The sequence below is a fragment of the Lissotriton vulgaris genome, chromosome 4_1, assembly GCF_964263255.1.
Source record: "Lissotriton vulgaris chromosome 4_1, aLisVul1.2, whole genome shotgun sequence".
Classification (NCBI taxonomy): Eukaryota; Metazoa; Chordata; class Amphibia; order Caudata; family Salamandridae; genus Lissotriton; species Lissotriton vulgaris.
The window spans coordinates 1,865,540,783-1,865,567,766 of NC_141691.1; the positions used below are offsets into that span (position 1 = coordinate 1,865,540,783).

Here is a 26,984-nt window from a genome sequence, read left to right on the forward strand (position 1 = left end):
CAACTGAACTACAAATACCAGAATAACTAGCTTCGATAGACATACTTACCTGTCGAACTGGGAAACTAAAGAGCACTCCTGAACTCCACGTGGGATGATACACATTCCCTTGTCGCACGTGGTTGATACTATGATACTTGCGTGCAGATTCCGACTGTACTAGTTTGTGTGAGTAGTAAAACATTGCAAGAAAAACTATGTACAGACCCTCCAGTGGTCCACCCCGGTGTTTGAAAGTCACAAAGCGGGATGCCCTCATTTCGGTGGGGCTGGGGTTGGTTAGAAATGATTCCGAATGTTGCATGTTGGCCCCCAGTTGGATGAAACGCGTGTGACTTCATTGGTAATGGTAGACGGGTGGGCCTCCAATATAAGCCCCAGGGGGAGCTGGGGGAATGTGTACCTGGCAGAGAGAGAGAGCTGCTGCTTCAGGTGAGGTGTATGGCTGCACTGAGTTGCCGTTGTGGGTGTTCAGGAACCTATCAGTTTTTGCGCTCTCATTTTGATCCCCTTTCTTTTTGTCTATCTTTCTATTTGACGTGTTGGTGAAGCATTATATTGACCAGTTTTTTTTATTTAACTGGTGGATATATAGATTTAAGGGCCTGCGGTATAGTAAGTGCTCCTTTCCACTGCTTTTCACACGCTTGACTTGCACGGTATGACAGGAGAGTGCCCTGTTCCGCGTGAGATCGGGACAAGCCCGGTGAGAGCCCGCAGAGACTAAAATAAACTGTGGAGGTGGGGTAGAGGGCACGTGCATGGGGACCAGACACACACAGTGTTTCCCTTGCGGGAGAGAGCAGGAGCACCATCTGTTTTCAAGATAATTACTAACAGATGGCACTGCTTCCGCAAGGGAAACGCCAAACGTGCACGTGTTGCAATAGAAAGCAATGCAAAACGTGCACGTTTTTAGGCAAAGTGCTGATCGATTGCAAAAGGTCCTCTCCTTTGCAATGCATGCGTACTGCGTAGGCGAGACCTAATGAGTAGCGAGTCATCGACAAATAATAAAATCAGTACCTTCCGGTTATTCAGCATTGGGGAGTCATTTACACAATTTTCCAAATCCTTGAATACATCATTTCGGTAGAGGGAAAACAAAGTAGGAGCGAGCACACAGACTTGCCTGCCTGACTCCCTGTTCAATTGGAATGCAATCTGTTAGTTCGCTACTCAGTCCCCAGCGTGCTTGGCAGTGGCAATTTCTCACCAAGGACGTTGGGGCTCCGCCCGTTACATTGACCGTTTCATTGAAAAAAGTGCTCACTGCTCAAATTGCAATTAATTAAAAAAAAATACCGGTGTTTTTATGTCTTCTCTTTCAATATAATCGAATCATTATTACAGTGAACACAGACAGGGCACTGTTTGCCCCAGAAGCCCACTCACTGTATTACCCGCGCCATGACAGTGGGCGTAGTGAAGTCTGGATGTCACGTGAGGTGACTGATGCTCCTTGTAGTGTTTGCCGGCTGAGAACCTCACAGCACTGAAGGCTGTGATGTCATCAGCTCGGCAAAGACTGAGCCTGAAGGCCCAGTCTTCACCCCCTGAAGGCGTGAAGGTAGAGTTAGCCCAGGGCGTTTTAACTCCAAGCCCGGGATCGCTAACCCTCCACGTCAATCAGGGAGTGGAGACTGTCACCCAGCTCTTTTCCAACTCATTACAGGGCGTGGTGGGACCCACCCTGTGACGAGTTGGAAAAGGGGTGTGGCAGGCGGGAAGCAGAGGATTCGAGTCTGCGCAGACTCGACATCACACTGCTTCCCGCGTTGTGTGTCTGCACTCTGTGGTGTAACTCTCTGGAAGAAGCAAAGGAAGCCATTTACACAGTCATCAACTCCAGCAAGAGCTAGACGGGCACGGACTGCAGAGATGACTGACTCGAGTCCCGAGACAGTCCAGCCAGGGCTGGACTGGCTACCGGGCGTTTGTGTGCTGCCGAGCTGGAGGGCTGATTTTTCTGCGGTGGGGGCTGATGTCATTGATGGGGACCTGCGTGCGCTTTGAAATAAAAAAAAGCACAACGAATTTTGTTCAGCACACGCAGGTCCCAATCAACTAAATCAGCCCCCAGCCCGGCAACACACACAACCGCCCGGTAGCCAGTCCGGCCTTGAGTCCAGCTCCAGACTGTAGAAGTAGGTCAGCCCTAATATTGCTCTGAAGTGAAGAGAATATTTTTTTTATCCTTACTTGTCCGAGAATGCAACCTTGATGCGTTGTTTTCGAAGATTACACTCATTGTTATTTTAAAACCTAGCGACAGCAGTGCAGCTAGTCAGGAGCGAGAGAGCTGACCAGGCAGCGCAGGTAAGGCCCAAGCATGCATTAATTAAAAGACATTTTCGATCCTGGCCTGTACCCTGCCCTGAAACAAATATGCAGTTTCTGGCCCTCAGATATTCCACAGTGATAGCAAGTAATTTAATGAAAGGGGATAGAGGCATGGGGAGGGACAAGAGTGATAGATGCAGCAGCGGGTTAAAGGCTACGGCGCGCGGGCAGCTGCAGGTGCGCCTTTAATGTGTGAGATTGCTTTACATACTGATGTTAAAGCTGTGTATAAATAAGTTTTCAAAAGTACAATGGTGGGCGCGAAATGTGGGCCACTATTATTTTAGTACCGGTTCTATTTTCTTTCCAAGTCCAACCCTGTGTATTACTATTTGAGACTATAAATGTGTTCTTTTACTCACAGATTTGTAAGAAACTCCTTCCTCATAATTACACAAAAATGAGTGCAACCACTAGGCCTACCAGGGGCTGCAGCATGTATTGTGTCACCCTTGGTTTGCCTTCTAAACTGACACCACAGGTCTGTTCACACAGCCTGAGTAAGGTGGTGTAATCACCCCATACTTAGATGTAGTATACCTATATCTATATATACATATAGACACATACACCTATAAGTCACTACTATGGCAGGCCTTAACAATCCTGGAGGCAGAGTGCTTGGTTTTATGTGAGAGGGTGCCCTAGCATGAGATGAGCCCCTCTGCAGTTTTCGAAACCATCTCCTTATAGCTGTTCCATGATATAGCCATACCATATACTCTTAAGTGCATTATAATCCTCACGGGTAATGCTAACTTCGGTTTGGCTTTATCAAAACATGTTGTGTAAGGTGTGAAACACTTTGGAATACTACCCCGCACCAGTTCTGGCGGCGGGGGTAGCATTCCAACCTTCTAGAGGGAAAAGACATGTAATTACTGGTTTACCCGGTTAAAGTTAAACAGAGTCTCAGCATCACAAAATGGATGCTACTGCCACAGACATGAGTCTGCCCTCCTGCTGCTAGACGAAACTCCAGCAGGGGAGGCCTGGACAATAGGTTTCCTGCCCAGAGAGGTGCTGGCACCTCCCCAGACAGGCTTTAGTGTATTGGGGCAGGGAGGGCTGTATTCAGTGAATGCTTTCCAGACACTGCCTGGGGCACACTAGGTGCTCCATGCATTTCCCAGTCCAAAACGGTCCCCAGCTCTGGCTCGAAACTGGACAAAGGGGAAGGGGTGTAACCACCCCCACCCCAGGTCCACCCATAGGAGGGACCTTAAAGTTAGTCCAAACCCTAAACTCAGCATAAGTATAGGATCCCAGTACCTAGGCTTTATATTACCCTGGATGAAACTCTTCAAACAGGCACCAACAGCAACTTTGCCGGTCTGCATTTTCAAGCATGCCGCCGGATCCCGAAGAATCTGCGACACAGGACACGGACTTCCAGACATCTCTGACCCCGACCTTCGCTCACAGAAAAGCTGAGACCCATGGCAGACACAAGAGACGTGGGACTGGAACTCCTGCATTTTGCAAGCTGCACCTACTTTACTAGGTATCTCTAAGTTGTGCATTTGGGTGCTTAAAGCCCGAGACCCGAGCACCATTTGCACTGAAGTTCAGAGGCCCACACTCCACAAGTGTCTGTGGGCCCTGCTTTTGCATTTCAGCTCGACGAGTCTTTGCGGTTCCTTGCCCGTTGGCTAGTGAACCCCCCAAAGACTTTTCTTTGAATCTAACTAACTTTCCTGGTTGCTCCAGGCTTGCTCCAACTTCCCTGCAAAGGAGAAGTTCCCCAGACCTTACTGGTCTGCACCGAAGCTCATCTCGACTTCCTGCGTGGTTTGCGTTTGCCAAGGTTTGTAGTGTCCAATGCGGATACCGACACCGCAGTCAACTATATCCTTTGTGGGACAGCTCGAATCCAGCTCCTGGTCGCCGTCGACGCCTCCTGCTCCTCGTGGCTGAAGAGACAAGCTTCACCTTCTTACCTGAAATAACCAGACATCTGGTGGCATCTTCCTATCGCCGCCCTGGTCACTGGCAAGTAGCCCAGACTCTGTTCCTTCTGCTTTCAGGTTCTACAGATCTTCGATCCACCCGGACACTTTTCCTCTGGTCGCCTGCAGCACTTCTTTGCAGATCTCCATTGAAATCGACAACGAAACCCGACACCAAAAGAGAACTTTGCAACCAGCTTCCATGGGTGAGGTAACACGAGTACTCTGGTAGTCTCGAGGGTATTGGCCCTCCTAGTGTCCAAGTCTAAAAGGGTTCCATCGTAGTTCATTTAGAAGTGCCCTTAAATTGTAAATTTGTAACTTGTTCGTTTATAATAGAAAGTCAATGGTAACCCACGGCTGTGTTTAGTCACTGCATGCATCTCCCGTGGGGCTTCTACATCCTAACCTTTGGTTGTTTAGAGTATCCCCAGTGATTCCACAGGCCCCAGGCCTGCTTTCTAATTCTCACGTGGATCTTATACCACTATTTTAGTATATGGTTTGTGAGGCCCCTAGGGCAAAACGTATACTGTGCAACTTATTGTATGCCAATTAAGTAACTTGTATTGTACTTTTACCTCTGACCTCATAAAGAGTGCAGAGGGGTTGTGTTTAGAATAAATACATATATATTTGATATATACCTTGTGTGGTTTGCTTTCATTTGGTCCTCAAGGGATTATAATTGGTAAAAAAAACAACTCGCTTAATTTGCTCTCTGAAGTCTTAGCATGAAGACTGCTCGCCACTGCCACCCCTAGGATAGCTTTCTATAAGGTTGACTTTACAACCACCATCAATAAGGGCCGATTAGACTGGTGCAAGGTGCCCAATAAAGCTAGTGGACATCATATGCCAGGCTAACTTCTCACAGTCCGTGGGGCAGTTTGCTTCATAAATCTACTTATCCTGTAACAAAATCGCCTTGCGGCGACAAATTATGGCAGCAATTTCATTATATAAGAGCTCTGAAATAGTCTCTCTGATTAAGTCAGGGCTCCCTCTATAGTAGGGTTTGAATACTAGCAATTCCCTTATGTTGCCATGTTTCCGCAGATCTACATACTGGGGCTGAAAGTAATGGTATGCAACAGTTTCAGGGTTGGAATGCCCTTTTAAGTCTGTGCAAACCTATTACCCCTTTCGATGCTCATGGCGGAGCGGTTCAGTCATGAGCATCGGCTGGGCTGTGCTTATGACGGAACCGCTCCGTCATGAGCACAGCCCCTGGGGGAAGCGCTGGCGCTGCCTCCATAAGCAAAGATGCCCCCCCCCCCCCCCCACGCTTCCCCTTCACGTCAGCACGCGCCGACGTTATAAGGAAGCGCTGGACGCGCTGGAAATCATGTCTTTCCAGAGTGTCCAGAGGAAGGGTGAGTTTTTGGTGCTCCAGTGGGGCGAGGGGCCACATAAGGATGCCTTGAGGCATCAGGGGAGAGGAAACTGTTTCCTCTCCCCTGATGTCTCAATGCAGGTCATTCCTGGCTTACGATCGAGCACAGCGTTGCAATCGTGCACCAGGAATGCCCCACTAGACACCAGGGATTCTTTTTTTTTGTGTAAAGGAAGCGACCCCCTGGTCATTTGGTTTTTTTACAAATTGGAAGCTTCTTAAGGGGGAAACTTTATTTTACACTTTTCTGCCCCCCTGGAGACAGATCAGCCGATGTTTGGACGTGTCAGGATCCAGGGGGGACTAAAAAGCCCTCTAGATGCAGGGATTTGTTTGGTTTTTTTTAAAATTGGAACCAACCCCTTGGGCAAAGGTTGCTTCCTCGGGTCCAATTAATTTTAAAGTATATTCTGCCCTCTCTGGAGGCATATTGTTTTTTTTATTTGGTCTTTCTGCCCCCAGGGGGGGCTGGAAAACCCCGCTAGACACCAGGGAATTTAATTTGAAATGGAAGCGACTCCTTGGGAAAGGGTCGCTTCCAGGGACCAAATGTATTTTAAGATTATATTCTGCCCCACCTGGGGACAGATAGTCTGATTTTTTTGGCGTTTCTGGCCCCAGGAGGGGCAGAAAAGCCCACTAGAGCCAGGGAATTTGTTGTTTTTTTTTTAAATTGGAAGCGACCCCTTGGGCAAGGGTCGCTTCCAGGGGTCATATTTTGAAATAAGTATATTCTGCCCTCCCTGGGGGCATATCGGTTTGTTTATTTGGCCTTTCTGCCCTCAGAGGGGGGCAGAAAACCCCACTAGACACCAGGGAGTCATTTAAATTTTAAATTGAAGCGACCCTTTGGGCAAGGGTCACTTCCTTATGGGCCTAAATAATTTGTAAGACTTTTTTACCCCTCCCGGGGACAGATCACCGGCATTTCTGCCCGTTTATTTAACCTTTCTGCCCCCATTTTGGGAAAAGGCTTGGATAGGCATACCTTCAGCATCAGATGTTTACGCATAATATGGATTTCATGTGATAGAACGAATTGGAAAACTGAAAGACTTAAAAGATTGGAACAACAAGAATAAAATGTTTGAATGGAAATTAATTGTGGCATATATTTCTTGCAATGCAACAGTGCTCACGGAATGGGAGCGACTTCGTTCTCGACTAATTGCCTTGATCTTTCATGTGGCTGTAGGGCTGACCGCAACTCAAAATGATTTAATTGATAAACACCATGGAACAGGTGTGCACTTCAATCCGATATTTTCCTATTGAATACTTCAGCCCCATTCGAAGTAGCATCCATGGAATACTCTGTTTATAAAACAAAAATGGATAGTTACATGAAAACCTCGTTCGCCTCTACCCGGGGGAGCGCGTTTCAAATGCTCCTTCTGCAACAAAATGGACTTTGTTTCGATTTTCATGAGCATTCTGCGTACAGACTTTTGACATGGAGTTGTTCATTTAATGGGCTTTAATTTTGAATCCTGTGTAACAATTGAAATACAATGGAACGTTTACATTTCTATTGCTGTTTATGTTTAATGCTTCATATATACATCTGATGTCTGGCATAACGTGAAACATAATTAGGGTGGGCGGGGTGAATTTCCCCAATCTGTTACCTCTCTCTATAGGCTTGTAACACACACATAGATATACACAAACACTTATATACCATATATACACACATCTGGACATACATTTACACACACATCTATACACAAATGCTTCATCTATGGAAACAAGGTATATATATATATATATATATATATATATATATATGCTCCTTTCCTGCAGTGAAACTGCTCACTCGCGGGTGGGTGCTGTCAGCGGCTCGCAGGACGCCGCAAAACATGACGCTCCAAATCCTCCTCATATGCGAGAGAGATGACAGCACTCGGGGGTTACTTTTCAAAAAGTGCAGGTTTATTTATTCCTTGCAGGCACCCTCCACAAACGCGTTTCGGCGTGCTGCCTTCGTCAGTGTGGTAACAACGTTATGCATTACTCGGTGGATTTAAGTAAAACATTCTCAGTTTCTAATTACAATAATCATAGTAGAAAACGACAGAGGACAACCCCACTGTGGTTGCTGTAGGCGCCATCTTTGAGTGTCAATGTGCGCAACCTAAAGATGTTACACAGGTTTTGCATTGTAGCCCACAGATGGGCAGATCCATACAGAGCGTGGGTATACACAAAAATCATACTGTTCAAGGCATAAACAGAGTGAGAAATTTCGAGGCGGCTGCCTCTGAATGCATATCCCGTTTCATGATAAGGGGATATGGTGAAGACCTATTACAGGACACACTGAGAAGGGTTAGAAAGACATCGAGAAGGAGTTTGCTCACCGCCAGACCGGCTGGTTCAGGCCGTGATGCAAACAAAGACACCAATGTCAATAAATTCAGAATGATCACCCCCTACTCCACTGGGGCCAATGACCTAAAAAGAATGCTTAAAAAGAACTGGCATATCTTACAAACAGACACTGTACTGAAGGACGACCTTCCCCCCAATCCGCTGGTGACATTCAGCAAAGCGAGGTCTGTAGGTAACATGCTCGTTACAAGCCATCTGGAGAAACCCCCTCCAAGGGTAAATACCTTGAAGGACCAAAAAGGGTTCTTCCCCTGTGGGAGATGTAAAGCCTGTGCAAACAGCAAAAGGGTTCTCTCATACATCATACCAGACACAGGAAAGAGCATGCCCATAAGAAAGTTTATTACCTGCAGCACACAATATGCAGTTTATTGCCTGCACTGCCCGTGTGGCTTGCGCTACATAGGCAGCACGATCAAAGAACTGAAACTGAGGGTCATGGAGCACCTGAGAGCCATCGACAAAGCTGACCCCAGTTATCCAGTGGCCCGCCACTTCGCGGAGGTACATGGACGGGACCGTAAATTACTACAGTACTACGGTCTAGACACCATACCCATAAACGCGAGGGGCGGAGATCGTTTGAGACGACTCCGCAGACTGGAATCTAGATTCATTATAGACCTTTCCTCGAAGTATCCCAGGGGTCTGAATGCGGGGGAGGAGATGGCGTTCCATCTGGGAAAATAGAACCATGTACAGTGTACATAGGCCATACGTAGGACATACCCTTTCCCTGCTATAACATAACGTCTTGGGTAGATTGGAGTAGATATTCCAGGTGATCATAGAATATACACAGGGTCCTCATTGTGGCTGGAATGAGAAGTTGAACATGACGTATGCCGACGCATGTATCTGTTGGTTTGTTTGCCGCACATTGTAAGATGCAATTACCCTGTGATAATTGTAAACAATTATTATTTGAGATTTGGATTTGTACAGCAAAATGATTTTGTGATCTTTTTTTTCGGTAACATATGATGGCATTTTCGTGCAGTATATTGGTGGATTGTTATTTCATGCACTAGATAGAGGACCTTAGCCGATCCACGGCTTAATTTCTCACTCTGTTTATGCCTTGAACAGTATGATTTTTGTGTATACCCACGCTCTGTATGGATCTGCCCATCTGTGGGCTACAATGCAAAACCTGTGTAACATCTTTAGGTTGCGCACATTGACACTCAAAGATGGCGCCTACAGCAACCACAGTGGGGTTGTCCTCTGTCGTTTTCTACTATGATTATTGTAATTAGAAACTGAGAATGTTTTACTTAAATCCACTGAGTAATGCATAACGTTGTTACCACACTGACGAAGGCAGCACGCCGAAACGCGTTTGTGGAGGGTGCCTGCAAGGAATAAATAAACCTGCACTTTTTGAAAAGTAACCCCCGAGTGCTGTCATCTCTCTCGCATATGAGGAGGATTTGGAGCGTTATATATATATATATATATATATATATATATATATATATATATATATTACCTACTGGCGGTCGCCAGTAGGTATATATAGTTAGGATTTTTTCCCTATGGCATTTTTGAAAATTCTATGTCTAATAACTTTGGCGTTTGTGGACGGAATCGGCTGAAATTTTCAGGAAAATGGCACATTTTGTTTCTGAGCAGCTCCTGGAAATTTGGGGGGGGGTCGTCAAGGGGGGGCCGAGAAAAAAGGGGGGTCCCAAAACGCGTTTTTCCCATGTTAATTTCCATAGGGCGGTTGGACTCACTTTTAGCCCGAACGGCTGAATGGATTTTCACGAAACTTGGCAAAATTGTAGGGACTGTTAGCCCGATGTGCCTTTGCTAGGTCTCAATATATGTGCTCCAGTAGTTTTTGAGAAATTAACGTTCAAAACAAGATATATATCTGTAACAGCGCTCCGGGCAGCGATCCGGTCCGCTTACTTTTCGCGAAACGGAACTTTGCGCGCAGAAAGCTGATTGGCTCTCCGGTGTCTGTCAACATTCTAAACAGTCTGGAGCGGCTGCCATCTTATCTCTCGGTAGGATCGAGAGAGAAGAAGAGGTGAAAAACTAAGGGGGAATTTAATGAAAGGGGGCAAGGTATACCCCTCTTGACCCCCTAGGATTGTTGTTGGGGTTATTAAAGGGTCCCGTGGGGAAAATAAAAAAAAAATGATTTTTCACGGTAGAAGCGCTTCACGGGCCGCGAACTGGGCCGCAAACTGGTAGCGAAACGGGAATTCGCCATTTTGTGCTTCGTTTTAATTGTTTAGAGACAAAAATTATCGCCGCACATTGGCCACAATGCATGAATATTGCTGAAAAGTCCGCGATATTCATGCATTATCCAGCAAATGCTCTTAGCCATGTTATCCACCTTCCATTGGATAACAGAAAGCTGATTGGCTCTCCGGTGTCTGTCAACATTCTAAACAGTCCGGAGCGGCCGCCATCTTATCTCTCGGTAGGATCGAGAGAGAAAAAGAGGTGAAAAACGAAGGGGGAATTTAATGAAAGGGGGCAAGGTATACTCCTCTTGACCCCCTAGGAATGTTGTTGGGGTTATTAAAGGGTCCCGTGGGGAAAATAAAAAAAATATGATTTTTCACGGTAGAAGCGCTTCACGGGCCGCGAACTGGGCCGCAAACTGGTGGCGAAACGGGAATTCGCCATTTTGTGCTTCGTTTTAATTGTTTAGAGACAAAAATTATCGCCGCACATCGGCCACAATGCATGAATATCGCTGAAAAGTCAGCGATATTCATGCATTATCCAGCAAATGCTCTTAGCCATGTTATCCACCTTCCATTGGATAACATGGCTAAAAACTGCTCTGTGCGTGAGCTTTTTTTTTTTTTTTTGCTGCGTGACGTTTGTTAACGTTCGATTCGATGGAAATCAGGAAGTGTTGACCACCATTTTGTCACTGCGCGTAAATATTTTGTTATAAATGAATCCTTATTGATAAACATTGTCTGCGCCATCTTGCGTTTTTGTCCAATGCCACAATTTTGTCGTGCACGGCAGCCATTTTAGATGCCTTGACCAGGGCCACTCTCTGCACGCCGCCGATCCTCAGCATGGCTCCCCACCCTCGCAAGCATCTCCCCCACGCACTGGTCACCCCCGCTCTTTCTCTCATGCATGGGCCATATACTTCCACCCATCTGCGCTGCTCTTCTCTGAGAATCACACCCTGTGCCCGCCCGACACCTCCCTTTCACCCTATTCACTACCGCACCCTCTGACACTCCTCTTCCTCTGTGTCCGATTGTCCAGGCCGGACCTAGGCTATCACCTAGCCCTGCGGATGTAGTTTATGGCCCCAGCTGTAGAGTATCCAGACATGCCAACCTTCCCGATTCAGGCGTGAGACTACTGATTTCAGTGCTAGTCTCCCGCCTCCCGATTCCTGCAAGCAAAAACCCGGGGGCATATTACCAACAACTAGCGATAATTTTTGTCTCTAACTTGTTTAGAGACAAAAATTATCGCCGCACATCGGCGAATTTTATCGCACATAAACCTCGCTATTAGCAAGGTTTATCGCAAATGCGATAAAAAACGGCCGCAATGCATGAATATCGTTGAAAAGTCAGTGATATTCATGCATTATCCAGCAAATGCTCTTAGCCATGTTATCCACTTCCCATTGGATAACATGGCTAAAACTGCTCAGGGCAGGTGTTAGGTTTTGGAGATATTCGCGCTTAGCGCGAATATCTCCAAAAGTTGGTAATAGGAGATAGCGATGGTTAGGGACTGTTTCCAGTCGCTAAAATCTTGGCACGCCCACTTTGCATGTCATTAGTGATAAATATCACTGATATGCAAAGCGGGGCCCAAGATGGTCGCTATCTCCTTTTAGCTGTCACTAACTGGTGTTAGCGACAGCTTGGTAATAGGGAGATAATTTTATCTCTTTTATTTTTGGCTTTTAAAGCCAAAAAAGCGGAAATAACCCCCCTTGATAATATGCCCCATGATTTCTCGGGGGTTTCAGCTGACAGGGCTTGGTATTGTGTTACGTGCTAATTCTTCCAGGAAACGTCAGAGGGTCGATGCAGGGGTTCTAGAAGGGGTGATAAACCATTTAAGCCTCATGAACAAGCGCATGGTCTTTTAAAGATTTATGAAGTACTCGGGGCGGCGGTGTGTGTGTGCCCTCTTTCAGGAGCGGGCGGGGGGGGCACTGCCAGCAACTTGCCAGGCCAGGCAGTGTTCAACACGTGCATCACCCTTTCTCTGCCTGCTATTGCGCTCCATGCTTCGGAAAGGTAAGAAAAAGAACGTGCATTTGAGTTTAAAATGTCCGATCTTGTAGCAGTACACTTGCAAAGCCCACACATGACAATAATCCGATTCAAGGCCCCATTCACCCGATTTTTTAAACATATATAGCACTCCAACAAAGTTAGATTTTAAAACTTTATTAACATTTAACTATAATGAACGGAACAAAAACTGTAAAAACATTTAAACATTTTTCACCCAAAAAAGCAACAATGGTCAGAAGCTGTCTTTTGTGCGAATAGTCCCAAGGCAGCACAACGTGCAGAGTTCTGGACGGCACCCAGGTGATGTCGCCTGGGTGCCGCACTGGTTTTGGTATCCTACAATGCTGCTCCGAAAATTGGCGTGGGGCGTCCCGGGTGGTGCGGGGGGAGGCCTCGTCAGTAGCGGTCTGTTGTGCGAATAGTCCCAAGGCAGCAGAACGCGCTGAGATGTTGATGGCACCCAGGTGATGTCCAGTAAACTGCCGCACTGGTTTTGGTATCCTACAATGCTGCTCCGAAAATTTGCGTGCGGCGGCCGGGGGGGGGCGCGTGGGGGAGGCGGCGTGAACGGGCCTCCCCAGGTGGCGGCCATCCAGCTGAGTTGCGCCCGCTCTTGCGGCTACAGCGTCTCGCTCACCATGTTGTTGAGTTGCTCCCACTCTTGCAGTGCAGCGATAGGCGCCTGCCACATGACTCTTAAAATGGCGGACGGCTCTTCGGTTTTGGGCCTGGTCCACTGAAATGGCCCTGGGACACCTTGGAACTCGGACGCTTGCCTGCTAGGGCTTGGGCTCCATTCTCGAAAAGCGTCCCCTCAGCCGTGAAGATTCTACAAAAGTCTTGGGGGCCCCCGACTCCCGCAGGCTTCCGGTGGGGAGCGGCTGCCATGATTGCTCGCGGAATGACCACGACGGAGCCACGAGATGGTGGTGCTCTCATGCTGACGCCAGCTTCAGTCTGAATGATCCAGAAACAAGGTGGGGCTTTCATCGTTTGGGAAAAAAAAATGTTCTAAACCAATGAAAAGTGTTATTTTTAGGTCATATGACCAAGCCTTCCATCTTTAGGAAACCAAAAGTAAAATGATCCAATGAAAAGTTTTATAAACAAGTCACATGACCTGTTATGCGGCATAGGGCTACAAAAAGCGTAGAAAATCAGTTGGCACGTGAGGCGGCGTCAGTAGCGGACCGATGTGCGAATAGGCCGAAGGCAGCACAACGCGCTGAGATCCGGATGGCACCGAGGTGGTGTCAAGCAAATTGCCGCACTGGTGTGGCCATCCTACAATGCTGCGCCGAAAGACGGCGTGTCCAGCTGAGTTCCGGTCACTCTTGCGGTACAGTGAGTCGAACGTGCCGAGATCCGGATGGCACCGAGGTGGTGTCCAGCAAATTGCCGCACTGGTGTGGCCATCCTACAATGCTGCGCCGAAAGACGGCGTGTTCAGCTGAGTTCCGGTCACTCTTCCGGCACAGTGACTCGAACGCGCCGAGATCCGGATGGCACCGAGGTGGTGTCCAGCAAGTTGCCGCACTGGTGTGGCCATCCTACAATGCTGCGCCGAAAGTCGGCGTGGGGTGCCCCGTTGGCTTATGAGGTGATGTCAGTAGTGGACCGATGTGTGAATAGGTCGGAACCAGCACAAGGCGCCAAGATCCGAATGGCAAGTCCTGGATGTTGAGTGCCTCAGTTGAGATTTCTGAGCAGTGTTTGTAAGACTGTCTGAAGCTTATGTGCACCTGCTGCAGCTTCACTATTGCCCTGGTGTGGCCAAAGGTCGCACATGACATAGGCGGCCGGCTCCCGAGGTCCGGCGGAACTTTTTTCCTTTTCCTTTCTGCTTCTTTTCCTACAATCCGTTTCATCTGAAGACACGACCAGGTCCCTGAATGTGTGCAGGGGGACGCTATTGATTGAATGAAAATGGCGGCTTGACACAAAGCTGACTCAAGCGTTGCTGTTGATGCTATACAGACAAAAATTGGTTTTCAGTTTGTACATTCTTCAGGATTTTTTTTTCTATCCAAGTCTGATTGACAGTTTGTAGAAAAATGGCTTCAGATTTTCCACATACTACTCTTCAACATTCTTCCTAAATGTAACAATGTGAAACTCACTAGGAGAACGGCTGTTTCTGTTTCCTTTCAAAATGCTGCCAACAATATTTTCTGAATGGAAGACACCATCTTGTAGCATAAAGGGCCGAAAGGGGTTCTGGTCTGGCCGATGGTTGGTGGAGACATTTTGACTATATCTTGGACCTGCCCGGCCTCGCACAAAATGGCGCCGGTATAAATGGGACTCGTAACTCCTTGCCCGCAAATGTATATCTAGAAAATGTTATTGTAAGTGGCCCTGTCGTATTTTAATTACAAAATGTACGTCCACCGATTCCGCAACTGTTAGACACCTTTGTTCTTGCAACCTAATGGCCCGCTCGTTACGTTCCTCTACAGTGTAAATGTCTCCTCATCATATACGATTTCAGTTTGCTCCGTGGCCGGCCCACGTGGTTATAGGCCCGTATTTGTATACTGATATTTTCACAATAAAGGTTTTTAAAACAAAACACGGTAGTAGTATTTACATTGGTAAAGTTTTTACTTTTAGTCACTGTTTTCGAATCAGTAAAAGGCAAGTGAAATAAAGCAGTCCAATTACATGACGGATAAAAGGTATAATATGTAGGAATGCAATAAAGATAAATGGTCAAGGGCAGTTGTGTTTTTCATTTCTGCAACATAAAGTGATCGATAAGAATCTGATAATCAGGCGTATCGGCGACTAAGACAGCAGGCCGAGTCTCTTTTACTCAACGGCTCCGTCATGGAACGAAGAAACGCCCTTTTTCTCGAAAAAGGAATATATTTTACTTGCAGGACAGTTGTAAATTTTCCGGGAAAGTACATTAGCCTGGAATATTATAACATATATGTTTTAAAAAAAATAATGTTCGAAAACAATAAAAAGCGTAATTTTTAGGTCATATGACCAAGCTTTTCATCATTAAAATAACAAAAGCAAAATGAACCAATGAAAAGTTTTATTAACAAGTCACATGACCTGTTATGCTTACGTTACGCGCTGCGCGCCGCGCCTCGGATCACTTCCGGGTGCGCTAACGCGGCGTGTCATATAACGCATTACGCGACAACGTAGGTCAAGAATATAGTCAAAATGTCTCCACCAACCAGCGTTCGGAACACAACCCCTTTCAGCAGTCCAAAAAGTTCTGTTAAATGACAACAGAGGGGACAGGCAAGAAGAACCATCAGTCAAAGAGGGGAGGGCAAGTTCTTCTCTTCCGGGTCATGTTGGGGCGCTACCGGAACTGATCGAATTGGTAGTCTAAAGTGTTTCTGGATGTTTCAGACTAAAGCTGGCGTCAGCATGAGAGCACTACCATCTCGTAGCTCCGTCGTGGCCATTCCACGAGCAATCATGGCAGCCGCTCCCCACCAGAAGCCTGCTGGAGTCGGAGGCCCCCAAGACTTTTGTAGAATCTTCACGGCTGAGGGGACGCTTTCGAGAATGGGACCCAAGCCCTATCAGGGAAGCGTCCGAGTTCAAAGGTGTCCCAGGGCCAGTTTAGTGGACCAGGTCCAAAACCGAAGAGCCGGCCGCCATTTTGAGAGTCCTGTGGCAGCCGCCTATCGCTGCACCGCAAGAGCGGGAGCAACTCAACTACATGATGAGCGAGACGCTGTAGTCGCAAGAGCGGGCGGTAAACAGCAGAATGGCGGAAGAGGCACAGTGTAGCAAAAGCGGGCGGAATGGCAACTGAAACGGTAAAGGGGCGCCCCACTACAGCGTGTCTTCAGGTCAAACGGATTGTGGGACAAGGTCCAGAATTGAAGAGTCATCAAAAGGCAAAAAGTTCCGCCGGACCCCGGGAGCCGGCCGCTTATGTCGGGGGCGATCTCAGGCTACACCAGTGCTATAAGACTTGGGGAGGGTGTCGGAGCCAAGCGTCTTCTCCGAGTCCATGGCCATCACACCGCCCCTCAGGGGCCTCCGTCAAGCTGTTTAGGAAGGTAACATATCACATTGTTTTCTAATGCAGTCAGATCCACAAACGACACTCACTTACTTTGAGAATAGTGAAGCTGCAGTAGGTGGAAATAAGCTTCAGACAGTGTTACAAGCACTGCTCAGAACTCTTAACTATGGCACCCAACATCCAGAACGTATGCCATTTGAGAATGGCAGTGACATTGAAGCAACTCAGGGACCAAAACCATTAACGTACTTTCACGTATGAAAAACTTACTTGGGGAGGGGGCAGGAGCGAAGCGCCCCCTCCCAGTCCGCGCCACCACACCGTATGTTGAAAATCTGAAGCCATCGTTCTACAAAGTCAACCAACCTTGGATTGAAAAATCTAGAAAAATGTACAAACTGAAAACCAGTTTTGGTCTGCATAGCATCAGTAGCAACGCTTGCTATCAGAGTGCATGAGTTTCATGCTCGATCGATTGAGCTAGCCGGATCGGGCAATAAAAAGTATAAAATAGTTATGTAAATAGTTATTTAATAAAATGTTTTACCCTGTTTCTTTGCTGGTGTGTTGTCTATATTTTTAATATTTGCATAGGGTTTGTCGTTATTTTGGGCGGGGTGGGTGACGGAGTCGAGCTGTCTTGCAGCCCTCATGGTGTGGAGCTCAGTTCATCTCACTATTTTCGTATTTCTCATGAAGGGTTGTTCCTAATATTTCTATTTTAGCGAGGTCAAAAAGAGATCCAATTAGTGGCCTACTGATTTTGCTCGATTACTTTTATTTTTTTACACGATTTTTCACTATCTGCAAAGACTAAACAGAGTATTGCGACTTTGTGCTTGTTTGTAAATAGAGAATGATCCAAAGAGAACCAATTCTAAAACAGTAAATGCTTGGATAACAATCAATCAAATGGAGAGACAAGCAGGCACGACGGATTACAACGGGGGCAAAGGCCTGCGTTAACTACCGTTCACTATCTGCAAAGAGAGAGTACTACTAAGAGAAAAGAGGGGAGGGGGGGGGGGGCAGCGTTCAAAGCACATCAGCGTGCATAAATACGAAAATGTTTTTATCTATCACGTACTTGACATTTTAAAGCTTTTCATATTTGCTATTAAAAAACCAATGAAATTCACAGAAAAAACCATAGGTTATAGTGGATATATAGTTAGGAATTTGCATTTACAAAACCTTGAAAATTCAATGAAAAAACCATTGGTTTTAGGCCATATATAGTTAGGGATTTGCATTTACAAAACCTTTTTTTACTCGCATAAAACCATTGAAATTCCATATATAGTTATAAGCGCTAACTATATATCGCGCACCCGCAATCCACTGCTGATGATGTCACATATTACATCATTCATGACATGTTAGTGACATCACTGATGACATCACTGATGACATCTCAAATGACATCACTGATGACATCACTGAAAACATCTCATTTGACATGACTGATAACATCACTGATGATATCATTCATGTGATAATACCATGAACCTCTTCAGACTCTAATATAACCTTAGATACAATCAGTGTAAACAGACAGCCACAGACTGTCACTCATCCATGGAGTTACTCACACACCTAGTCAGTTATGCCAAAAATCAATCACACCTCCATTTTCTCAACTATACAGTTATACACACCTTACTTATTCAAACATATACTAACACATATTTACTTTACTCTCTTATACAATCCCTGATACAAGTTCACAAGGATCCATACAGCCACTCACACATTCACTGGCTCTTATGCACAGTTATTTATATATGTCAACTCTCACATGTACTGTGTTTTACATATGTACTTACTTTGACATGTAGCACTGACATATCCATTCATTCACCAATACACTCATGCACACAGTCAACCGCCCATACAGCTGTTTCCACATGCACTTTTGAACCCATACATCTAGTGAATCAACTGCTCACACATCTATGCACAGAGTCATACACCTCCCAGCCACCCACACACACACTCAGTCTCCCATACAAATACTTGGGCAACCAATCAATAACCCATATAGTTACTCATATAGCTACTGATCAACACATTCAGCAGTTTACAGAACAACAGACATAATGATGCACAAATTAAGACAGTTTAGTCACTAACCCATGCACTCAGTGAGACACATTTAATCACTCACTCATACAGTCAGACATGCACCTACTAAATCCTTCATCCAGACACTTATACATCCACTCATTCTTCAATATGTAAGACATATTTTTACTTTACAGAAACATACAGTCACTGGATGTTGTCATCAGTGATGTCATCAGTGATGTCATTTGAGATGTCATCAGTGATGTCATCAGTGATGTCACTAACCATGTCATGAATGATGTAATATGTGACATCATCAGCAGTGGATTGCGGGTGCGCGATATATAGTTAGCGCTTATAACTATATATGGAATTTCAATGGTTTTATGCGAGTAAAAAAAGGTTTTGTAAATGCAAATCCCTAACTATATATGGCCTAAAACCAATGGTTTTTTCATTGAATTTTCAAGGTTTTGTAAATGCAAATTCCTAACTATATATCCACTATAACCTATGGTTTTTTCTGTGAATATATATATATATATATATATATATATATATATATATATATATATATATATATATATATATATATATATATATATATATATATATATATATTTAGGACATAGTTTCCATAGACACAGGGTTTTTGTTTTGCTAATAAGGTTGGCGCCGTTTGACTAATCGTCACATAATTTTCAAAACTAGTGTGCCAGTCAATTCAGCTGCTGTCTGGAAAGTTTTGGGGTGAATCCGCAAGCCGTGGCTGAGAAAAAGGAGAGGGAGCAAAAAGCATTTTCCCCATGCAATTTCCCGTACAGATTTTGAACATAACTATAGTCCGAATAGCTGAACAGAATTACATCAAATTTGGCAGCAAACTTGATCTTGGTTGAGAAAGATCTTTTTGTAATTTGGTGTAAATCTATTCAGTAGTTTTTCAGTTATTAAAGAAAAAAAGATTTATAGATATCTTTGGGCGTGAATCTGCCGCAGATCCAACAGAGCACAACATTAGATCCAAGTGGCTGCCAGCACTTCAACCAGGACTCCGAGTACCAAGAAAAAAAGATTAAAAAATAAGACAAGGGGGCAAGGTATGAATACCCTAACCCCCTAAGCCTGGTATCGGGTCCCCCATAGACCCCGCCGAGTCCAATAGCGGTTTTTTCTTTTACATTTTTGCCGCGAAATCATGAGGGATCTGCAAATCCGTGACAAAAATGTAAAACAAAAAAAATTGTCTCCCACACATTTTTTATTTCGCACCCAGGTGGGCCAAGTCCCGGGAGTAATTTATGCTAAAATAATTGGCGAGGGAGGGGGTGCAAGTTCCCCCTTGCCAGGCCGCTTTCAGCCTCGGAGACCACCACGCCCAGGGCACGAACAATATATACAAAGGGAGGAGGGGGGCCACACGGAGACTTCTTCCAACAGGATCCAGCCATACATTAAATGGTGAGGGGGCTCTCAGAGCCATTATTGGCCCTGGACACCTCATCCCCAAGGGCTAGCTTCAGCTATGTCCCAAGGTGCCCATCCCTGGGTCATAGCGGTTTCACTGTCCACAGTGGTGCAGGCGGGGAAACCGGTGTTTGCTCTGTCTTGGTGGGAGCATTTTCAAAGCTCCTGCCATGGAGAGCAAAACACTAAGCCTGTTCCCAGCGGGTGGGAGCACGAAAAACGCTCCTGTTCGCTGGGAGTGGACTTTTAATGTTTTCCTGCCTGCTGTGAAGTGGGTAGAGAAACAGATGAAAAAATTGCTCCCACCTGCAGGGAGTTGCGTTTTTACCTGCTCCCTGCGAGCGGGAGCAATGCCGGTCCCACTGGAGGGACTTGAGCTGGCTGGGGCTGCAGGGCCATTGGGCACCCCCAACAAATATGCAGAGGGTGCGTTGGGTGGTCTCCGGGGCACCCTTACTTTATTTGCTGGGCCATGGGGGAAAGGGTCCCCGGGGCCAAAATTTACCCATGGATGAGGGCTGCGGCTCCCCTCCCCCATAAATTAAGCAGTGGGCCCTGAGGAATGGGAACCCCAGGGCCAAATATCCTTCTTCCATAAACAAATGTGGCAGGTTCTGGGGTCCCCAGGTCAGAAAATGGCCCGGGGAGGGGGGGTTGAGAACTCCTCCCAGGTCGGCTACCTTTGGGGGGTAGGACAGGGCCTGCAGTCAACCCCCTCATGCACAGCATGAGACTGGCTGCAGGGCCTGACTACAGGCCAGGCCCTGCAGCCAACGCCCTCTCGTACACGATGTGGGGTTAACCTCATGCATGGGGTTGGCTGAATGTGAGAGGGCTTGCCGCAGGCCGCGCATGGAGGCAGTTGGATTAACGAATGGTAATTCAATATTGCTTTTACGTTAAAAAACTGAAATTCACAGAAAAAAGCCAAAGGTTACAGGGACATTCTAGTAGTAAAACAGAATTTTTAAAACCTTAGAAATTCACTATAAAATGCGCCTTCACCATGCACTGCTAATTACCCTATATATTTCATCACTTATGACATCACTGATAATATCACTGCAACATGTGCTCAAAAAATAACTAACTGCTGAATTTCTAGGATTTTGTGTGTATGAAATCTGAACCTAATCAGATTTTTGGGGAATTTCTAAGGTGTGGCTGTGTGATTGGCTGCATGGATCTGTGAGTGGGTGTGTGAATGACTGTGTAGGTCTGAGCAGGTGAGTGACTGGCTATAAGGGTGTACATGGGTATGCAAGTGTGTGCGTGGTTCTCTGGGTCTCTTAGTGGGTGTGTGAGTGGCTTTATGAGTGTGTAAGTGGGTGTGTGAGTGGCTTTATGAGTGTGTAAGTGGGTGTGTGAGTTGTGTTGTGGGTCTCTGAGTGGGTGGGAGTATCTGAGTTGGAGTATTTTTTTTTTAATTGTGTTGTGGCTCTTTACATCTGTTGCAAATTCCCACTGAGGGCCGCGCTGAGCGCCACAGTGGATCCGCGGATCCTTGCACGCCACAACAAAAACATTTTTGAACAGTTTCTTGCCCATGTGGTTTCCCTCACAGACCCCTCCATCAGTCCCACGGGTTTCAGGATACCTCTATATCCTGACCTCTTTTATCCTATTGACACTTTATTTTTTCCCTTCAGGAACCGTGTCCCAATCGACAAAATGGAGGCTGCAACTATTCTCCAAGGTTGCGGCCAGGCAATCACGATATGGCTCTTGGCACGGGCTTCCACCGTGGTGGATCCGCATCTCTAGATATAAATCTTTTTTCTTTAATAATTCCAAGCCTACTCAACAGATTTACACTAAGTTACAAAAAGCACTTTTTCTGGACCAAGATCTAGCTTTCTGCCAAATTTGGTGCAATTCCATTTTGCGGTTCGGGCTGTAGTCGTGTCTAAAATCCCTATGAGAAATTGCATGGGTGAAATCCATTTTGGGACCCTACTCCCCTTTTACTCGGGACCTGCTTGACAAATCACCCTGCTTTTCCTATGAAAACAAGGTCCGAACTATTTATAGTGGTGACTGCCAGTAGGTTATTCTTTTTAATATATTTGTATATACACACACATATATACACATACACACACACACACTCTTTACACGCATGACAGCTTTTATAGCACAACATGCAGTGGTATAAAACCCATTTTTTCCATAGACCCATGAACTATGAAAAATACCACTGCAGAACCTCAACCTCTTCAGGGCCACTAGAATTATGCATCATCAGAGAACCAATTCTTTGGAAGGATTATTTAGGTTATCGACAAGAAAAATCAAACAATTCAGAATTTTATGGGAAATACTCTAGCCGTATTTCGATCCGTTTGAGCTCAAAGCTATTTTTGTTAAAATCTGCAAATTAGACAGCAATATACGAGTTAAATGTGGTGAATCCATAATATTGCATTAAACGTCACAGCAACAGAATCAGGTAATTCCACTGGCTCTAACTATTGTCCATTTTTCACCAAAAATATATTCCTTTAAGGTAAAGAAAACCTAAACATTTTAATTCTAATCGGTTTCACTGTTAGCTGGACCTTGAAGGGAACTGCTTAGAACATCTCATTTAGAAAACAGAATATTTTTTTGACATCTTAAAGGCTATTGTTTCGAATGTTTTACATTCTTAGCTACACAGGCATTGTACTCAGACAGCCAAACACTGTAGTGCTTTTTTCTCTTACCTTTTCCAATAAAAATGTTATTTGGAAAGAAAAATATTTTCAAGCTAAGTATATCACAATAAACATGTAATACAAACAAATATGTAAACTGGCTAAAGTTTGTTATGGTCCAAATTATAATTTCAGGGTTCTGGTGACATTTGCAAAGCACTTGGACTTCCGCTTTGTGGTTTATGACACCAGAACCTATTGGAAGCAATAGTGGACCATGTTAAATAGTAGCACGTTATGTGCCCTCTATAATGTGTAACACATACCTATAGAAAGCACAAACATAAGTACATAATCATAGCTTACATTGATACATTTTTACATAAGTGTAGAATATTTTATTGAATCAGCAAATAAGATGCGTTTTAGATTATACCAGTGTAATTGTTGCTCCTGTATATCGATAGCACCTCTTTGCAGAGACCAAATGGATTTTATGACAAATCTCTGCTGGCACAAGGTTATTACCAGAGACATAATACACCTTTGAAACCATGTCTGGACATTCTTGAAAAACATTTTCATTAAAGGAAAAATAAAGCTATAGCTATACCAAACATTATCCACATAAGTTGTTTTTGTGAAGCATGCAAGCTAAAATAATCAACACTTACATATCAATCATCAGACTTTGACAGTCTACGTCTAACATGTCTTGGGGGCTCCCATGTGTCACTGTCTGATTCTTCACCATCTTCCTCTTCATCAACATCATCGATCAAATCATCTTCATCCTCCTCATGGTCTTCATTTTCCTCAAAAAGCTCCATACCAGACTCTTCTCTTCTTACTCTTTCTGAAAACCACTCTCTGACCTGCTCATAACCCATATGAGATTTGGCAACAAGTTCATCAAGATCCTGCTCATTAAGAAATTTGTGCTTTAAGTAATAATCTTTAAGTATTGCTTTTCCAGTCTTAAATTTTATTGCCAAGGATGATCTATCCCAGCGGGTCCTTCTGGTTCCTTTCGGCCTTCCTCGAGGTCTTCCTCTTCCTCGACCTCTAGGTCTTCCTCTTCCCCGTCTCCTGATATAGGTTTGGCCATTTTGAATATTTGTACCACCACACTGGTAGTAATAGTACCATTTTAAGTTTCCATTTTTCCAGGAATATCTTGCATCACCAAACCAACTCACAATATCACTCCTCGGAATGCCAGATTCTAGTGCTATCTTGTCATATTCTTCACTGGTTGGCCACTGTGAACGAACAAATGCAGCTTTAAGCATGTGCAACTGTTCAGGGGATTTTTTAGCAACTTTGGTCATGGAACCCTCAGACTTAATTGTTAAGGATACACTGTCAGATGTTTTTTCTTCAGTATCTTCTTTCATGGCATCGTCATTTTCATTTATCTCCATTTCATCCTCCTCTTTAATGTCCTTGCCTTTCCTTTTTTCTGAAAACCAAGCATCAATTTCTCGTCTTGTAAGTTTGGTTAATGCCCTTAATTTGTTCATTTCTTCATCCCCAGGAATAGGATTTTTAACAAAACACTCTTCAAGAGCCTGCAACTGTTCAGCAGTTTTTTCCTTAAATTTTTGTAGGGTAAAATCTGGAAAAGGATTCCAAGACTGCCTTCGCTGTGGCGTAACCATTGTAGGGGACTCAGTCATCTCATCACTAGAATCAATAAGAATAGCACTGTTAGAGTCATTAATATAATGGATGCCATGGTTACTTTTTGAATTCCTTTGGTTATACCTAGTGTCACTGAACCATTTTTTAATCTCTCCTTTTGTTAGACCTGTAACGTTTATGAGCCTATCAATCTCTAAATCAGAGGCAAACTGATTTTTCAGGTAACTGAGTTTCAGTGCATTTAATTGCTCCTTTGTTTTCTTTGAGCGCATTCCGAAAGGATCTATATTTAGTTGTGAATTATCAGGCTTCGACTGTGGAGGGGACTTTACAGGTGACATTTTTTTTGCTTCTATACGAGGCTGTGCAGAAGGAACATTGTTTTGTTGCAACTGAGTCTGATTTTGAACCCCAGATACTGTCAGAGCTATAGGCGCCGTTACTGGGAGAGTGCTTGTGCCTGCGACCTGTGTGAGGACCAATCCTGGCTGACCAACTATTTGGCATGTCTGCAGAATGGAAGGTAGACCATTGGCTGCAGAAGAGAGGTGTGCAGGGAAAACAGTAATGGTCTGGGGAATAGTGTGCACTGTGCCATTATACTGCTTTCTTCTTGCATCCTCCACTTCTTCAGGAGTCCAGCTTACACCGTGTTTAAGGCGCTGAGCAGAAAACCATATTTTAGTTTGTTCCTCAGAACATTTAGCCTGAGCAGCAAGCAATGATATTTCAGAAGCTGTAGGGTATGGAAACTTGTTATAAGTGTTTAGCAAGAGCGCATTGCTATCTAACGCAAGATTATATGATGGAATGCTATTTAGTGGAATTAATACCTTTGAAACCAAGTTACAGTTCTGCTGTGCTTGCACAGTAGTTAGCATCTGTGCTAATCCAGGTGGAAAAACAGTTGCTGGTGTAACTATAGAGGCAGATGTATCATGTGCACTTGTAACAACTGACTTGTAAGTGTGTACAGACCCTGAAACTACAGGGGTTGGTTCCACTACTGAAGCCACACAATCTTCTTTTAGGACACTGTCAGATTCCTTTTCATCAGAAATTTCTTCTACATTGTGAGAGACCGTAATTCGTTTATTCTCAACTTTATTTTTCATCATTTTCATTATAGGGGTTTTGCTAATTGAAATTCCTGAAAAGGCAGCATCACCGGATACGTCGTCAGAAACCACAGTATCAGATTTTTCTTGAACAAAATTACCATCAAAAGTCTGTTTGCTGACAGTCTGCTCAAAGATCGTCTCGGTGTTACGTTTAACGATCTCAAGTTTAAAACTCTCCTCCCCAGGATGTGACTTGATGTTGTGCTCACTGAGGGCGTCATATCTTTTGGTCGTAAAGTTACATTCCACACAAGCATAGGAAGAATTTAGTACTATTGTGGGATGCTCAGAGTCAACATGCAAAGTAAAAAGATTGAGTTCAGCAGTCTGAAAAGAACAATATTTACATTCATAGCCACCTTCAACCTTATTTTCCAGATTGTCTGCAGTAGTATTGTCTGGAGCATCTTCATCACTTGACATGCTCTCATATGCAATGGTCGCTGCTGGCGTAAGCAGAGGTGGCACCTCATCTAACTCACGGGGCCCTTCCAGATCCGGGTCTGGCTCACTAGGAAGGACCATGCAAGGTGTTGTAGATTTTCTTTTACTTGCCATTCTGTGATAGCAACAGTTTATAGCCAGGAGAATAAAAGCGTGACTAACATGAGTGAAGTTGAACTTTCAATTAAATAGCCATTTACTTTAGTGCTTCCAGTGTATTTTAGTTTTCTTTTTATATTTAAGAGTATTTCAAAGAGTGGTTTGTTGAAGGTGAAATATGATGCATTGCAATCCGGGTGAAATGTTACTGAGAAATCAGGAACGAGCCTAGCACCTGCAGAAATAAAGAAACAACATCAATGAGATCTAAAATGAATGGTTTCCAGGTCCTCAGAGGTAGTCTACACAATTTCAGAACTCTACGAATTGAAAAAAACGAGTTTTAAGTTGTAAACATTTGAAAAAGTAATCATGACGTACCAAATTCAAAAGGTCCGAGTAAACACGAGCAGGGTACAATTTTTTAATGCTATTGTTTTTGCTTTTAAGTATGCCGATGTTACTGCAGATTTACCGTTTTGAAACAACTACACTTTTATGTATGTAAACAAATAAAATGGCCCGATTCATACACATTTAGAACAAAGTAGGAAATCCGAAATTCATAAACTAATGCTGATGATACTGCATCATAGGAATGTCTACTTAAGTCAGAAACATTTGAATGATCTCCCGTTAGATGTGTAGACCTAGAGCACTGTACCATAGATATGCTGTTCATGCAAAACAAAACAGAATGGGAGAAATCCATCTGTCCACAGGATAAAAGACAGCACCATCAAGTAGTCTATTAATAGTGTTTAAAAAATAAATAAATAAATAATTGGCTCATCCTGATAACATTAAAACTACATAGTAATGTAAAAGGATTGGCAGAGCAGGGACTAATCACCTGTGAGGGTCTCTAGGCGCTGAGTTTGTGCGGAAGGTCAGGGGCAACATTCGAAGAGCCATGTTTTCAGTTTCTTGCAGAATGTTGTGCTCATGGTGGATGTTCTGAAGTCTTGGGGAGGGCATTCCACCATCTTAGGTGCAAAGGCATGTAAAAATCTGAAAACGTGTAGAAAAGTGTAGCAGGATAGACTTCTACAATAAAAGAGTATTCCTTTAAAAACCTCAGGTAGGTCCCTCTACCCAAAATGCTTTGTACTGGCAGTTTGCCTCGCCCACTCAGTTCTTTTTATGGAAATAGCAAGAATATCAAGCTGTT

General features: G+C 44.6%; 1 protein-coding gene across 8 annotated transcripts in view; it reads right to left on the minus strand.

The window, feature by feature from the left end:
- Positions 1-26,984, minus strand: part of ZHX1 (zinc fingers and homeoboxes 1) — a 194,320-nt gene that overhangs the window by 52,712 nt on the left and 114,624 nt on the right. For all 8 annotated transcript variants that reach the window (XM_086966176.1, XM_086966177.1, XM_086966178.1 and 5 more), the window contains exon 4: positions 23,180-26,048. In XM_086966176.1, the coding sequence (XP_086822302.1) occupies positions 23,183-25,828 (2,646 nt within the window). In that variant the 5' untranslated portion in view covers positions 25,829-26,048 and the 3' untranslated portion in view covers positions 23,180-23,182. The remainder of the gene's footprint in view (positions 1-23,179; positions 26,049-26,984) is intronic.